Raw genomic sequence first — 16,736 nt, 5'->3', positions numbered from 1 at the left:
TTTTTTCATTCAGACAGAGAGCCAAAAGACATTGTAGAATAAGCAGTAAAATCAGTGTGAGATATATATATATATATATATATATTAAAAAAAAAAAAGTTTTAGTATTCTTACCTGTCTCTTTCTCCGAATAAAATTTTTTGTCATCTGGCTGCCGATTTCATCATTTAATGATATATCTGTACATTGGGTTTCAAGTGGGGGTCTCCTCAACTTAGGACAAAAATAAACATGCGCTGTAAAGAGCGATGGCCACTTCATCAAACCCAGATGATGGCTACATATGGCTGTCAATTGTGGCAACTCACATAAACGTATGTCCACCAAATTTGGAAATGCATATTAATTTCCATGTCTTCATCATCTGATATGTTCACCAATTGAGGGCATCGATAAACAAATAAAGAAATCAATTGTTTTAGCAGTCGTGCTCATGGAATTAAGTACCGATCCGACCCGATCCGCTAAAAAACTTTCAACGATATGGGTATCTGAAGGGGGTTGTCACCGACATCCACGACGAAGGCCGAGGCGCCCCACTCGCGAAAGTCACATTCCGTCATCCCTTCCGATCGCGGCTTGTTTTGTGGCTGTCTCTATTGTTTTCTTTTGCTTCCAATTTAGCATCAGTTTATTTGTGGTGTTGTTTGATTTCCAATATAGATCAACACATTGGGCGTGCGAGCGCAGTCCGCCGTGATGCACCCCCTGTCCAGAAAGTAGGTCTCATCGCTGCAAGGAGAACTGGTGTTTCTGGGACACCAAGGGGTTCAGGTGTTTTTGTAGATTTTTTAGATTTCTTTAAAAAGGAAAAAAACTTTTTTACCGATCCTAGCCGTTACCATGACCGATTCAGAAAAACTGTATGATTTTCAATCCTTAACCGATCCTTACTGATACCAATCCATATCATATTGATTTTGACTGTGACAGATACCAATATCGATACCAAGTTTTAAAACCCTGGTCGTGCTACTCCTTTAGGGAAAAGCACCTTCATATTGGAGCATGATTGTATTCTTATTTTTGTCAGATTAATAAAGCATCCAAGCTGTTGCGGAACCCGAGTACATAGTCTCCAATTGATCTAAATGGTCAACTACCAAATCATCTAAGATTTCAAAAGCATTCCCTACTACTACCTTTGCAATTAGTAATGTCTTGTGATCTGGGCAACCATCACACTTCCTAAGAACCTCCTTGGCAAGAGATTTTATTGCTGTTTTGGAAGTAATATCCTCACCTATTGATTGGAGAGAATTTTTTGCTGCAAAACGAGTCACAAACCTTGTAATCACTTGTTTTGATCGAGATGCCATTAATATTTTGCATCCATTCTCCTTCTTTGGTGCCTGAATGCATATTTCACTAAGATCAAAGGGCTCCCCACAAATTGTCCATTATCATCATATACTTCATTGTTTTGGGAAGACGAGACAATTTTCTTTTCAAATGGTCATCTTGCCAATTTTCCAAGCCCAAACCCAAGCTGTCTACAATTTGTTTTCGTATTTCTACAAAATTTGGTGTGGCTGAAACAGTTGTGAAAATCACAGATCCAAATTGCTTCTTCTCGATCCCTCTGAAGTGTTCATAGACGTGTCGTAGGAGTGTTGTTTTGCCTATTCCTCCCATACCGTACAATCCAACAACAACATACCTATCATCCAACACCGCATCGATGATCTTATGCTTCAGGTCCTCTCTTGTTGTTTGGCCCTCGATAGAGTCGTTGTCCAGCTTCCTCCCTTTCAGAGGGGCAGAGGGGCAGAGGGGCAGTAGCCGCGATCCATCCAAATTTCAGATCTTTATGCAAGTTATCAACATCTTGCTTGAGCTTCAGCGCTGTTTTGCTTAGCTGATAGCGTGACCGGCAGAATAAGAAGCACGCAGCTTGGACATGGTAGTTCCTCTTCTTTGCTGATGATCATCATATTGAATTCGTAGGTTTCTGGCGTCAGATACAGTATTCTTTACTTGATTGAACCAGATGTTTGCCTCTGCTGATGCTTCAACCACTTCTTGATTCTTTGCTGCTTCTAATTTTCCTTTTGTTCGTCACTTCTCGCATCCAGCTTCTCTGTTGCCTTTTACCTTTTCTAATTCCTCAATGTTCTCCATAAGGTTTCGAAACACCCGAAATCTATCTCTGATAGGATTTATTAAATATGTGGGAATCCATCCTATTATCGAGCTTATGAAGATGGAAGCCATGATTGATTCACACAAACAGAGGAGAGAGTTTTGGAGACTGTTGGAGGCACCAAGAAATTCCTGAGCGTCGCTATATCTATTGCAACTTGCTAGGGAACAGTTCGTAGGTATTCAATTTTTGGGAGGCATATCTCATCTTTTCTCATCTCATCTCAGTATACCAATTGAATGATGCCAAGAGTCATTTTCGGCATTTTCCAATAAGTGGGTGAGAATTGGGATTGAAGAATCAAGACAGACAGATAGACGAAGGAGGATGATTTCCACTGAGAAAGACAAAATATCAAAAATTAATTAATGATTACCCCACTAATTATTTTTAAAAGTGAAAAAAATTTGACTATTATGCGCATTGTAGTCAAAGAAATAGAATAATTCACGTCCTCTTAGAGTTCACAAATACCCTCCTAAGTTATAATATTTTTCAAAATACCTTTTTAAATTTTATTTCTTTGACGTGCCATAGGCAACAGCTAAATTTCATCCTCTAAAAGCTTATCAATCATGTCAAAAAGTGAAAAGTAATTCTACTCAACAACAATAGACGGTGCTTTTTTTTTTTTTCTTTTATTATTATTTTATGGTGGACGTAGCCGGTGCTGAAAGCCTACAATGTCACCAGTTCTCACATGGATTAAATTAAATGAGCAGTTACTAGTACTCACCCTATAAGTACTCTTAAAGATATGTCACCGAAAACTTGCCAAACAAAGGCTAAGAGAAAAAAAAAGCATAGGGACTGACTGGCATAACAATTACGACTGGATTGAAAAAAAAGCGTAAGCCCTCGGGCAATTTGGCAAAGGAAAAAAAAATACTTTGAAGTGAAGGGTAGAATAAAAGGATCAAAGCAAAGATATTAAGCATAACAAGCATTTTGTATTAGACAAGGAAAAAATGAAACAAATAAGATAAACGAAAAAAAATCATTCTCTTTATTTAAACTTGCCCAGTAAAAAAATCCTTCAGTTCTGAAATGAGAATAAGTCTCCTAGTCTGATGGAAAAACAGCCAAAGGTCAGGGAATTTCTTGGGTGAAATGGAGTAAGGTTTGCACAAATAAGAAGTTTGGGGGTCTTGGATTTAGGGACTTCGCCTCCTTTAACGAAGCTCTCTTGGCTCGTCAATGTTGAAGAATGCAAATTAAGCTCTTAGCCTTTGGGCCAAGGTCCTCAAATATAAATATTTCCCAAATGATAATTGTTCATGGGGCTGGAAGAGCATTCTCGAAGGAAGGGATTTGCTTCTCAAAGGCCCTTCGTCGTAGGATTGGAAATGATATGAACACCAACATCTTCCTTGACCCATGGGTTTCGATGTTACCTCACGGCCGAATCACCAGCCCTCCCCCTCTGTTAGAGCAGTACCATGTGAATCAACTTATTGATTGGACGTTTGGCCAATGGAAAGATAAGCTCCTCAATGACATTTTCAGCCATATCGAGGTGCAAGCTATCCAACACATCCCAGTCCTCTCCCCACAACAGGAAGACAGTTGGCTTTGGATCCTTCAAAGAATGGAGCATTCATTGTGCGATCTGCTTATTTTATATGTTTATCAACAGAATGATATTTCCTCCATTCCCTTATCTTCTTTTCCGGATAAATTTTGGTCCAAGATTTGGAAAATGGAAGTGGCACCAAAAATTAGATTATTTCTATGGAGATGTGGCCAAAATGCCTTAGCAGTCAACAAACTACTCTTTGATAAGAAAATTAGAGAAAGCCCCACTTGTCCAATCTGCCATTCAGTAGACGAATCTATTGATCATGTCCTGTTCAAGTGCAATCATGCCGCAGTTTGTTGGAGAGCTTCCCCCTAAGGTTTGATGTCTCTGAATTTCAAGGTTATTGCATCCAAGAATGGATGATTTTCATTCATTCTCGATTCAAAGAGGCTGGTCTAACATCAGATAGTGACCAATGCTGACTGATATGAAGATCCCAAATCGAGCTAAAAAAAGGGTTCAGATCCGTTGAGCTCCAAAGGTTGGGCAAGAAATGAGAGAAACATTGAGGGGACATGCTCTTTAGTCTCACTCTCACATCAATTAACGAGAATAGACTAAGCTAGTTTTTTTTTTTTTTTTTTGGTTATTACAGACTAAGCTAGGTGATAACCTCTAGCATCCTTTTCATGTTCAAGACGTGTTAAAAACAATAAAGGGCTCTTTAATCCGGATCGGGATCCTCTCCTAAGCATTGATCGTCCAGGTTTTGCCCATAACTACTTGGGCGACCGACGTGTGTCCAAGCAGGTCAGTATGAGCCCGCTGAACTAATGAAGCCGAAGGCCTGGATACACATTAGCCAGAAAAAAAAAAAAAGACCCAAGTCTTCAAAGCAATAACTTAATAGGGAAATATAGGTTCAGTTGCAGAAATTGATAAGTTGCATTCTGTTTCACACAGACATTTTATGACAATGATGTTTATAACCCCATCAAGAATGACACATCTCTACCTCTGTTTGTGTAGTTAGTGTAGTTTGAGATGTTTTATTCATAGAATCCTGAATCAATTCTAAAAATAAAATGAAATTCCTTAAGAAATATATAACAGTGCAGCCTTTGGAAACATATCCAACAATTATAGTCTAACAGCAACTAATTGTTTGTATTAATACAGAAAAAGGAGATCTTTATTTTTACAAAATACATTGAACCATAAATATGCAAGAAATAGAAATCTTCCATTCTAGTCTCTATCCTGTATTAAGTTGCCAATCATGTTTACAAAAGGAACTGTGCCCTTAGTCATATGATCCATGTTAGAAGCAATGGAGACATTAGAGGAAATAGAAAGCCCAAAACATATAAGCTCAGGAAGAAACAAACGAGATGACAAGTATCCATGCCAATAATGTGGTTCTAGATTGAAAAATGCATCAAAGAACCTCCTTGTGCCCTGTAAATCAAGTTTAAGCAAAACTTCCATACCGAAACAGAAGATTTCCCTCTGCCTCCTCCTCTCTATGGGCCATAAATCTTTCCAAATTTCCTTGGACAGTTCATCCCCTGAAAGCCTTCTCTCAGAGCTAAGGTGCTGAACTATGGAGTCTGCAACTACTGGAGCAGCTTCAAGAGTTCTTGCCAACATATAACCAGTTGAGGGGTGAACCATACCAGCAGTTACACCTATTCCTATGACCCTCTGAGGGAGCATAGGAAGGGTGCTACCCATTGGAGTAACACATCTCTCATCTTCTTCAATTTTTTTCACTTTTATACTTAACCCTCTCAACCTAGCCACCATCCTTTCCTGTATCTCTTCCATTGGTACTCCAGGTCTAGCAACAATAGAAGTCTCTTCTAGAAAAATCCTATCAGATGAGAAGGGCATTGCATACAGAAATGTGGGAATCCTACTATTCTTTTCTCTCATTTCTTTCTTGTTGGTTAGATGTGAATCTCTACAATCTAACAAAACCATTTTATCCAAATGAAAGGGGTGTTCTTCCACCTCTGCTAAGATCCCATAAGCCACTTGGAACCCAGGATTATAAGGCTTATCATATTGAACAAGGCACCTAGAGAACCCAGTAGCATCAAGGACCATAGTTGCGTGGACTGTGACACCATTGCTGCAAATCAAACGAGAATTGGATTTCTCATGAATAACCTTAATAACGTTGGCTTGGTAAAACTGGACACCATTTGATATGCATTTCTGCATCATTTTCGATTTCAGAAGCTTCCTATTAACTCTACCGTAAGGTCTATTGAGATATTTATGTGTCTGGTCATCGATGAACACAGCAGCACGAGACCAGGTGGTGTCGAGGCAATCAAGCAAGTCCATGGCTTCAAACTCGTCGACCCAGACACCATAGTTGTTGGGCCAGATCAATTTTGGAGATGGGTCTATTAAACAAACAGAGAGGCCTACCGCCTACCTGAGAGACCTGTTGTGCAATAGAAAGTCCTGCAGGACCACCTCCAACAACTGCAAGGTCCAGAACTAGACCTTTTGATGATGGGTCATACATGGGGAGCTCGAACTCAAGATTTTCCCTTTTGGTTTCCGGAACAAGCTCGAAGATGGCTCTACTGCGGGCTTTAACACAACCACCATTCCTCCTTAACATCCGCTGAGACTTCTTGGAACCAAATCCGAACTGTTGTTGACCCTTCGAAGAGGATACAAGATTCTGTTTTTCTAGAAATCCATGAAGTGGGTGTAGCAATAATTCAGGATTTTTGTGCGTTGTTAACAGAACAGCCATGGAAATCTGAGAGAAGAGGGTAGCAATAATCTCACAAAAACACTAGCTGGGCTTGCAGATTTCAGGCTTCTGAACTGAATCTAGCGATGGGTTTCATATATTTTGTATAAAAAACGTGGATCCACCAACTGAGTTTTAATATTGCGATGGGTACTTAATGGGGTTGATGGCGAGTCCGGAACACCGGATCAGCTCCCCCACATTGGGACAGAGATCCAAATTCCATGGGGTGTGAGTGCCGTGTTCGTGAAGTAGTTCATATAGTATCATGGAAACGAGCCCGGTGATTGTTCACGTAAGTGAACCAGGATTACACTATATGCTTGACACGTGTTAAAATATTAATTCTATTAATAGAGTTTCAAACGGCTGCTTAACTTTTCTAATATTTTTCATACTTAAATAAATCAATAAATAAAATATAAAAACCCTAATATAAGCGTACTCCTCCTTTAATTCCGCTAGGAAATCTCAATTCTATCTCTCTCTCTTTCTCTCCCCCTCCTTGTTTTTTCTTCAACGCCCTTCCTTCTTTCTTCTTCAGCGCTCTCCAGTCCAGTTGAAGTTTTGTTTATCAATCTCATTGAAGATTTACGTCCATGGTAAATTCTCATAGGTTAATAATACCTACTCAAGAGATAATAATAAAATCTCAGATATTCAAGAGCTTTGTTTACTTGATAAATTCAAACTTGTCCTCTGCCTTACATGCAAGCTTTACTGTATAAATCCCTTTCCTGATGATTAATATGTAAACATGGTATTTGAATATGTTTGGCTAGGTCTCTCATATGCTCAGTAACTAAAAATAGTTATGTTGACTTTCTTACCTCACCCTATTTTGAAAACAAAGCATCATTCCATAGAAGTCTATGCAATTTTCTTCTTAATTTATCTTGTATAAGAGGGGGCAATAATGCATTGGGCATGCGCAAAAATAACAGCTTCCTTACCTTGTTCGTCTCCTTCTTTTTCATATCTGGCAGAAGGTATTACCTACAACATTTTGTACATTACTTTTCATATATGTATGTATTCCAAATTGAATCAGATCATGGTAGGTATTATTAACCTATAAGAATTTACCATGGACACAAATAGTCAATGAGATTGGTAAACAAAACTTCAACTGGACTAGAGAGCGTTGAAGAAGGAAGAAGAAAGAAGGAAGGGCGTTGAAGAAGAAGCAAGGAGGGAGAGAGGGAGAGAGAGAGAGAGAGATAGGATTGAGATTTCCCAGTGGAATCAAAGAAGGAGTCCACTTATATTGGGATTTTTATATTTTATTTATTTATTTAAGTATTAAAAATATTAGAAAAGTTAAATGACCATTTGAAACTCTATTAGTAAAATTAATATTTTAACACGTGTCAAGCATATGACGCAAGTGAACCGAAAGTCTCAATTCACTTACGTGATCATTCACCAGGCTCGAAACACTACATAGGTAGGGTTTCTTGAAAAGAAAATTTTCTCCCATATTTTGTGTTTGAAAGGGTGATCCAAAGTTCGGACCATACCAAGGGGAACTACATAAGGTCAGGTAGGGTCGTACGATTTAGATATTGGCAGATTGATATCATTGTTGATCAGATGCCAAGGTACTAAAAAGTATATATTGTGTGCAGATTTGATGATAGAGAAAAGTAGGCAATGGAAGAAGGGTGGGGCATATGGTTGAAGTTTGGAGTGATTCGGTGGATGTGAATAACTTAATTTAGGATACTAGCATCTATTCGTGGTCTTAGAACCTGGTACCTCTGTTTTTCAGATGTTTATAATTCCCTCCACTTAAATCAGTTTTTGTCGCAAACCTTCCAATGAATATGTGTTTTTGTTAAGTAAATTATTTATCTTGTTATGCATTGGAAAATTAAGGTTTATTCTCATAGAGCTACAAATTTGGATCTCAAATTAAGGAGAGTTCATAGGAAAAAACACATAAACCTTGTACACCAAATAGAGAGATTGAAGTAGGCAAGAAGAACGTTTTGAGCGTGTTGCGATATCAATTGCTGGAATACATTTGCGAGACTACAGCTGCAATTCTTCAATTTTGAGGAGCTTAATTATAAGCTTAAGGAATTCCCCTTTCCCAGTTTAATCAAATGGATTGGGTCCAAAAAACCAAGCACTTACTAGTACTTCCCTGTACTCACCCTATAAGTACTCAAGTCTACATGTTTCACCCTTTTAAAAACCTTTTGAACATTAAAAAAATCCCCAAATCCCCAAATCCCAACTCTAACTGAACGTTACCCTCACCAACGATGGAGGGGTGCTCTTCCTTCCGGCGAAGTGTGGAATACATTCCAGCGAAGTCAATAGCCTCCGGCGAAGTCGATAGCCTCCGGCTAAGTTCGCACCATATTGATGATAGGGACATCAAAGAAGTTCGAAATGGGGAGATAAGAAAGTTCGCACCATCTACTTATCCTTTTTTTTTTTTTTGTAAGGTCTACTTGTCCTTTTACTGAGAACCCAGTATTGAAATCACTTAGCAGATCTGAATTAGAAATTGAAAAAGTCATGTATGGATTGTGGAATCAACAGAAAAAATTGGGGAAAGAGTAAGCATATACTGAGAACCCAGAAGCATATACTGAAATCCAGTGCATGAAATCAAATTGCAGAGACGAGACTCACCGGTTTCGTCGTCTGCCAACGCCAGAAATCAAATTGCAGAGAATCGCAGCCCCCTGCCAACCAACGCCGGAACAACCTACAAGAATCGCAGCCCCCTGTTTCGCCGGAACAACCAACGAGAATCGCATCCCCGGAACTACCTACTGTCAGCAACGTCCCATCGCCGGAACAACTTCATGTTTGCCGGTATGTATTCGGTGAGGTATCGCAAAGAGGAATCGCAGACCAAAGCCCTACGCCCCAAATTGTTCCTCTTTCTCAGGCTGAAAACCATATAAAAGGGTATTTTGGGGATTTTAAAAATTTAGGTTCAAGTTAATGGGCGATACCTCAAACCAGTGAAACAACGTTAGTTTTTTGGGTTTAAATGTAAAAAATGAAATCAGAGGGGATGATGTAATTGGGGCAAACACGAGGGGTGATGGATGTAAATTTTCCTTTCTTTTATTCTGTTGTTACCAAACACAATCTTAAAGAATAAAGAATCTAGTATATTTGATTACCCATTAGAAGAAAGAAAAAAGTTTTTATATTTTCTTGTGTTTTTAGTAAGAATTTTTTTTTTTGGTAAAAAAAAAACTTTGTTATTTTCAAGGTGAATTTTTAAAATCAAAAAAAAAAAAAAAAAATTCTTCTCTTAGTTCCCAACATGCCAAGCACAATGAAAATTTCTTAAACAAAGAAAAAAAATATATAATTTTTATACTTTTTTCTTTTTTTCTCTTGGCTAACAAAGAAAAAGTTGCATTTTTCTCACACATGAACAAATACTGCATGAGAGAGTACAATCGCTTGGCCTTACAAAAAAAAGGAGGAAATACCTGCAGAAAACCTATCAAACAAGCTCCAATTGAAGTGAAATTAGTTAAGATGGAGTTATCATCAAAACCAAAATGATAATAAAAATTGGGCAAACTCAAACTAGATTTTGTCAATACGTACGATTATACTGGTTTTTAAATCTGAAAACCATTTTTAACAATTTGGATATTTAAAATGCTTATTGGCAGCACAAACATTTTTTGCATCATTTTTTTTTAACCAACAATGCAGGAAGGTTGCAACTACCTAGAGTGAGGGTTACTTATTTACTCATTCCTAAACTCCATAATTTTTCTTCTTCTTCTTCTTTTTTTTTTTTTTCTGACAATAATCAATAAGCACTGTGCATTCTCTCATTTCTGATCTCTTCCAGATTGTGGAAGGTGCTCTTTACGATTTTACCTCTGATATCAATATGTTATTCGATTCTAGATCGACCAAGTATCATATTAGTATCGATACTTGGCCAATACAACCAATCTAATACGATACTTAAATCCGTGCCATCGCCTGTAGGCCCTAATCAATGTGAACGGATAAAGTTCACGTACGAGAATGTTCTCATACATTCCTGATCTGTGGATATAAAATCTATTAAATGAAGAGAGAGAAAATTGATTCTATATCCACGGATCAAAACCGTTTTCGTACATTCTTGTATGTGAACTTGAACCACTCTCCTAACCAACTACCCACCTCACCCCTACTCCCCACCTTCGTCCACCTGCTCACCGCAATCTCTACAACTCCCGACCCGCCTCCATACTCATTTCCAAGTTCCAACCACTGCTCCGCCTCCCAACCACCCTTACCCCCACGTTCTTCCCCATATACCACACCCAACTGGCCCCTTGTCCCCACAAGCACATGCTCCCTCAGGAGATAGAGACACTTTAGACTGTATCACCGTCTTCCCTATTTTGAACCTTCGACACCAACATGAATCCATTGCCGCCATATCCACGGGCGACAAGAGGGCATTGTCGGCCACACTCTCCATGTACACCTCTGAGAACTTACACCCTCTCCTCACCTGAATATTGAAGCTTCGAGCTCGAACGAGAAGGTCAAGCAATGTAGAAGCCACACTCTATTTGCCATTTTTTGCGAAGAACATGTCTTTGGGTATCCCCCTACGTTCATCGAGTTTTTTTGTCTCAAATTTTCGAAGGATGATTCCATCTTTGGGTGAACTAGCCTCAACTACTCAGTGTCACGCTAAGAAAATGGCGCAGATCTGTTGAGTCCCAAAGGTTGGGGCAAAAAATAATAGAAACATTGAGGAGTCATGCTATTTAGTCCCACATCAACTAATTAGGGCTCGTTTGATTTTGTTTCTAGAAACGATTTTTCCATTTTTCTATGCTTAGAAATGGAAAAACACCCAAAAAATCGTTTGATTTTCTATCTCGTTTCACTTGTTTTTCGAAACAGAAATAGAAACTTATGCCTATTTCTGTCTTTGAAAACAGGAATGGAAAAATAAGTTAGACTTATTTTTCTATTTCCAAAAACAAGTGGGAACGACAAAACTTATGAAAATAACCAATATTTCACTTGACTTACCCAAACCCCAACCCATTGTTGAAACTTCTCGCTATCCAAATGAGGCGATTCCAACCTGGTTGTGCAAAGCTCATAGTTTCGGATTGCCTTCATCCTTTTGAAGCTCATCTCGATGAAGCATACTTACAACTCCAACGTCATGCCTTCACTTGTGAGTTGCATTCCTACAACGCCATGCCTTCACTCATGTCTTGAACTTGATTACATTGTTGAAAACGTTCCAAAAAAAAAAAAAAAACTCCTTTTTGATAAATAGATTAGGCTATTTTTTTTTTTTTTTGTAAGTTTGGACTAAGCTAATTGATAACCTCTAGTATCATTTTCATGTTCATGACGTGTTTAAAAGCTGTGAAAAGCTCTTTAATCCAGATAGGGATCCTCCCTTGAGCACTAATCGCCCAGGTTTTGCCCCTAGCTACTTTATGATGATCGACATGTGTCCAAGCAGTAATCCAACGGCTCTTGGCGTGGCACCTCTATTCTCGTCGATAGAAGCACAGCCGTTGCATCACCGCTTGGACATGTGTCAATCGCCCAAATAGCTATGGGCCAACTTGGGCGATCAACGCTTAGTAGAGGAGCCGGATCCCTTTAATCCTTCTCAGTTTGCTCTGTCTGTGTCCTGCATACATTGAAGCGTTGAAGGGACTAGCTCTTTAGTCCCATATCAACTTGAATTTTCTTTTCCCTTTTCTTCTTTGTTCTGCCGGGAAGGGCCGCGGCGGGGGGGGGGGTTTGGTTGAAGCTGCTTAGATTCTGAAGCCTGAAATCAGCTCAATAAAATTTGATGAACCCCCTGCAGTTCGCTAGGGTGCAGCATACAATATTTAGCTTACCAAAGACACTGTTCGAAGGCACAAGGCAAACACATGAAGATGAAAGCTTATCATTTGAATTACATAATCTGTGAATGACCTGATGATGCATTAAGCTTTTCAGCATATCGATGTTCATACATATGAAGCACTGACTACTCAACTGAGTATGAAAAAATTGTAAGTCTCGACTGATTAGAATGAAGTGTCACCCAGAAGTTCTTACCATCCATACACATTCTACTCTGATCAATTTTAATTCTTGAAGTCATCTCTTATCCAAGAACAAAACTTACATTTAAGAAGGCAAGAACAGGACCAAATCTCCTACCAGTTAAAAGAGCAGAAGAAGAAGACTGATACGTACACACACAGTACAGGAGAGGAAAAAAAAAAGATAAAGATTAAAAAGATAACATAAGATAAGAAAAAGAATAGGGTTGGATTTACTGATGAATCCATGACTTTTAACGTAATTAGGACGTAACCCGCCTATACTCAATGACTGAGCATTAATTTGTCTTTTTTTCTTCCTCCTTTCATTCTCTCTTGCTCTAATTTATAACATACACAAGGCTACGGAGTGAACTCGACTACATGGACTAGTTAATTACATAGAATAATAACTCCACCCTTATGAGGTGAGATCCTCATGCACGTACCAATTGTCCCATTCACATAGACAACTCCCTTATCCTCGTATGCAAGTATTATGGATTTGATGAGATTTGATGAGTAGAGTTGGCAAGGGTCTTTTGCCTCAGGAAGTATGTGGTTTTGAGTTCAACTCCTTTTACCTTCTTGGATCCACTCACACAGGATGTTTAGTACTCTTTACTATTTTCGGTGAAAGTTAAATGGTTCTCATTCAACCCCGATATGGCTCGATCCATGCAGTTGTGAGGTCAGTATAGGCCCGCGGAAGTCGGGACTAGAGCCAAAGGCCGGGATACCCGTCGTTAGCCAGAAAAAAAAAAAAAAAAAAAACGAAGAAGAAGATGACGACTTCATGGATGTGATCGAAAATACTTAATTTGGATGTGTTCATTAAACTAGGGAGTCCATTATTATGCCTGTGGTCTGTTGTAGCATAGCCTTCCAACTTAGTATAAGATTTCAAGATACACGGTACAAACCCAAGTTTTCAAAGCAATAAGTTAATTGGGAAATATAGTTTCAGATGCAGAAATAGATAAATCGCATTCTGTTTCACACAGACATTTTATGATTCAATGACGTTCACAACCTCATCAAGAATGAAACATTTCTACCTCTGTTTGGTAGCTTGAGTTGTTTTATTCATAGAATCCTGAATCAAATCTAAAAATAAAATGAAATTCCTGAAGAAATATATAACAGTGCAGCCTTTGGAAACATATCCAACAATTATAGTCTAACAGCAACTAATTGTTTGTATTAATGCAGAAAAAGGAGATCTTTATTTTTACAAAATACATTGAACCATAAATATGCAAGAAATAGAAATCTTCCATTCTAGTCTCTATCCTGTATTAAGTTGCCAATCATGTTTACAAAAGGAACTGTGCCCTTAGTCATATGATCTATGTTAGAAGCAATGGAGGCATTAGAGGAAATAGAAAGCCCAAAACATATAAGCTCAGGAAGAAACAATCGAGATGACAAGTATCCATGCCAATAATGTGGTTCTAGATTGAAAAATGCATCAAAGAGCCTCCTTGTGCCCTGTAAATCAAGCTTAAGCAAAACTTCCATACCGAAACAGAAGATTTCCCTCTGCCCCCTCCTCTCTATGGGCCATAAATCTTTCCAAATTTCCTTGGACAGTTCATCCCCTGAAAGCCTTCTCTCAGAGCTAAGGTACTGAACTATGGAGTCTGCAACTACTGGAGCAGCTTCAAGAGTTCTTGCCAACATATAACCAGTTGAGGGGTGAACCATACCAGCAGTTACACCTATTCCTATGACCCTCTGAGGGAGCATAGGAAGGGTGCTACCCATTGGAGTAACACATCTCTCATCTTCTTCAATTTTTTTCACTTTTATACCTATCCCTCTCAACCTAGCCACCATCCTTTCCTGTATCTCTTCCATTGGTACTCCAGGTCTAGCAACAATAGAAGTCTCTTCTAGAAAAATCCTATCAGATGAGAAGGGCATTGCATACAGAAATGTGGGAATCCTACTATTCTTTTCTCTCATTTCTTTCTTGTTGGTTAGATGTGAATCTCTACAATCTAACAAAACCATTTTATCCAAATCAAAGGGGTGTTCTTCCACCTCTGCTAAGATCCCATAAGCCACTTGGAACCCAGGATTATAAGGCTTATCATATTGAACAAGGCACCTAGAGAACCCAGTAGCATCAAGGACTATAGTTGCGTGGACTGTGACACCATTGCTGCAAATCAAACGAGAATTGGATTTCTCATGAATAACCTTAATAACTTTGGATTGGTAAAACTGGACACCATTTGATATGCATTTCTGCATCATTTTCGATTTCAGAAGCTTCCTATTAACTCTACCGTAAGGTCTATTGAGATATTTATGTGTCTGGTCATCGATGAACACAGCAGCACGAGACCAGGTGGTGTCGAGGCAATCAAGCAAGTCCATGGCTTCAAACTCGTCGACCCAGACACCATAGTTGTTGGGCCAGATCAATTTTGGAGATGTGTCTATTAAACAAACAGAGAGGCCTACCTGAGAGACCTGTTGTGCAATAGAAAGTCCTGCAGGACCACCTCCAACAACTGCAAGGTCCAGAACTAGACCTTTTGATGATGGGTCATACATGGGGAGCTCGAACTCAAGATTTTCCCTTTTGGTTTCCGGAACAAGCTCTAAGATGGCTCTACTGCGGGCTTTAACACAACCACCATTCCTCCTTAACATCCGCTGAGACTTCTTGGAACCAATTCCGAACTGTTGTTGACCCTTCGAAGAGGATATAAGATTCTGTTTTTCTGGAAATCCATGAAGTGGGTGTAGCAATAATTCAGGAATTTTGTGTGTTGTTAACAGACTAGCCATGGAAATCTGAGAGAAGAGGGTAGCAATAATCTCACAAAAACACATTGTTCTCTCCTGTATCTGATCCGGCCTCTTTTTAATATTGCAGTAAGTGGAAGGCAGTGGGGTTAATGGCGGGTCCGGAACGGCTCCACCACATGGGAACCATGGAACAGGTTTCCACCTACCATGGGGTGTGGTTCACGTGCACCTTAGGTGGATCCCACTCCCATGTCCGTCCCCACCAATCCCCGTTTGGGGAGCGGGTTTAAACTCCTCATTGACGATTATTGACACATTTTTTATATGTTTCAACTAAAGCCACCTTTATTGTCAATGGTATTAAATGAGTATAAAAGGTATGGAAGTGTTTTCGGTGGGAAAATGTGGTTTTTACACTTATTTGAGAGACAATGAGAGCGAACGAGAGAGTATTCACATACAGGTTATTTTCCATTTGCAAGAGCTAGTCGTTTCATTCCCCATTGTTGGTATATGATGTCTTGTATGCTGTTACAGTTTAATCCATAGAATACTGGTGTAGCACCTCAACAGGCAGGACGACGATCCCGTTAGTCAGTTAGAGGACCGAGGGGTTGCAAAGGGGGTAGGAGTATACCTCTGCTATGCAGGGGACCCCACTCAAATTTTTTATTTAAGGGCAGTTGTGTACTTTTCATATTAGGGTTTTTCGCTATATATTTGTAGCGAGGGTTTCTTTCTTTATAATGCAAGCAATACTGAGAGGTATATAGACGAGCACTGTAACCATATTCTCCATTGATAGTGAAGCAGGATCTCATATCAATTATGACGTAAGTAACTTTGCCGAACCTCGTAAATCTGTGTGCATTGTTTGTTCTGTTTTTTCATTATCTTCTGCATCGTTTTAGGGTTGTGTTTCTACATCCATGTGTCTAGGTGTTGGGGCCACACTTCCCCACAAAAAACATTTTTCCTTAAAGGAGAAGTATCTTTGATGGGAGAATGCAGGCCCTACACCTTTGTGAGGGTCAATGAGAATACAAGAGAAAACATCCATAAAGGGATCATTTTCCAATTCATGAAGGGCCAATTGGTCAATTCACCTCCCGCATGTGTAGGCATAAGGGCCAAAATGTGTGGGATTGCTTAGTCCCACATTGCTCGTGAAGTAATTCATATGGTATCATGGAAACTACAAAGGTAGGTTTTCTTGAAAATAAAGTTTTCTCCCATCTCTTGTATTTGAAAGGGTGATCCAAAGTTCAAACCATACCAAGTGAGTCAATATAAGGTCAGCTAGAGACTGTACTACTGTGATATTGGCACATTGACATCATTCTTGATCTGATGCCAAGATACTTACCAAAAAATTACTAGGTGGATGTAGATAATCTGATCCAGGATACTAGCATCTATTTGTGCCCTTGAAACTTAGTTCCTCTTTTCTTTTCTTTTCTTTTCTTTTTTTTT

At 39.1% G+C, this 16,736-nt stretch overlaps 1 protein-coding gene and 1 pseudogene across 1 annotated transcript; both read right to left on the bottom strand.

The window, feature by feature from the left end:
• Window positions 1-4,737: 4,737 nt before the first annotated feature.
• On the bottom strand, window positions 4,738-9,218 carry LOC122090363 (annotated as a pseudogene).
• Window positions 9,219-13,665: 4,447 nt separating this feature from the next.
• Window positions 13,666-15,672, bottom strand: LOC122059933 (lycopene beta cyclase, chloroplastic/chromoplastic-like). The gene has a single exon (XM_042623016.1). It carries the CDS (start codon window positions 15,345-15,347, stop codon window positions 13,782-13,784), a length of 1,566 nt encoding a protein of 521 aa, XP_042478950.1. The 5' UTR covers window positions 15,348-15,672; the 3' UTR covers window positions 13,666-13,781.
• Between the last annotated feature and the right edge of the window lie 1,064 nt (window positions 15,673-16,736).

Source organism: Macadamia integrifolia, chromosome 2 (assembly GCF_013358625.1).
Source record: "Macadamia integrifolia cultivar HAES 741 chromosome 2, SCU_Mint_v3, whole genome shotgun sequence".
In the NCBI taxonomy this organism is placed as follows: Eukaryota; Viridiplantae; Streptophyta; class Magnoliopsida; order Proteales; family Proteaceae; genus Macadamia; species Macadamia integrifolia.
The sequence above is the reverse complement of the archived record's forward strand: the minus strand, read 5'-3'. Positions and strand labels throughout refer to the sequence as shown.

Coding starts and splice junctions, on each gene's coding strand:
- LOC122059933 (XM_042623016.1), bottom strand. CDS start 15,347: ATGTGTTTTTGTGAGATTATTGCTACCCTCTTCTCTCAGATTTCCATG.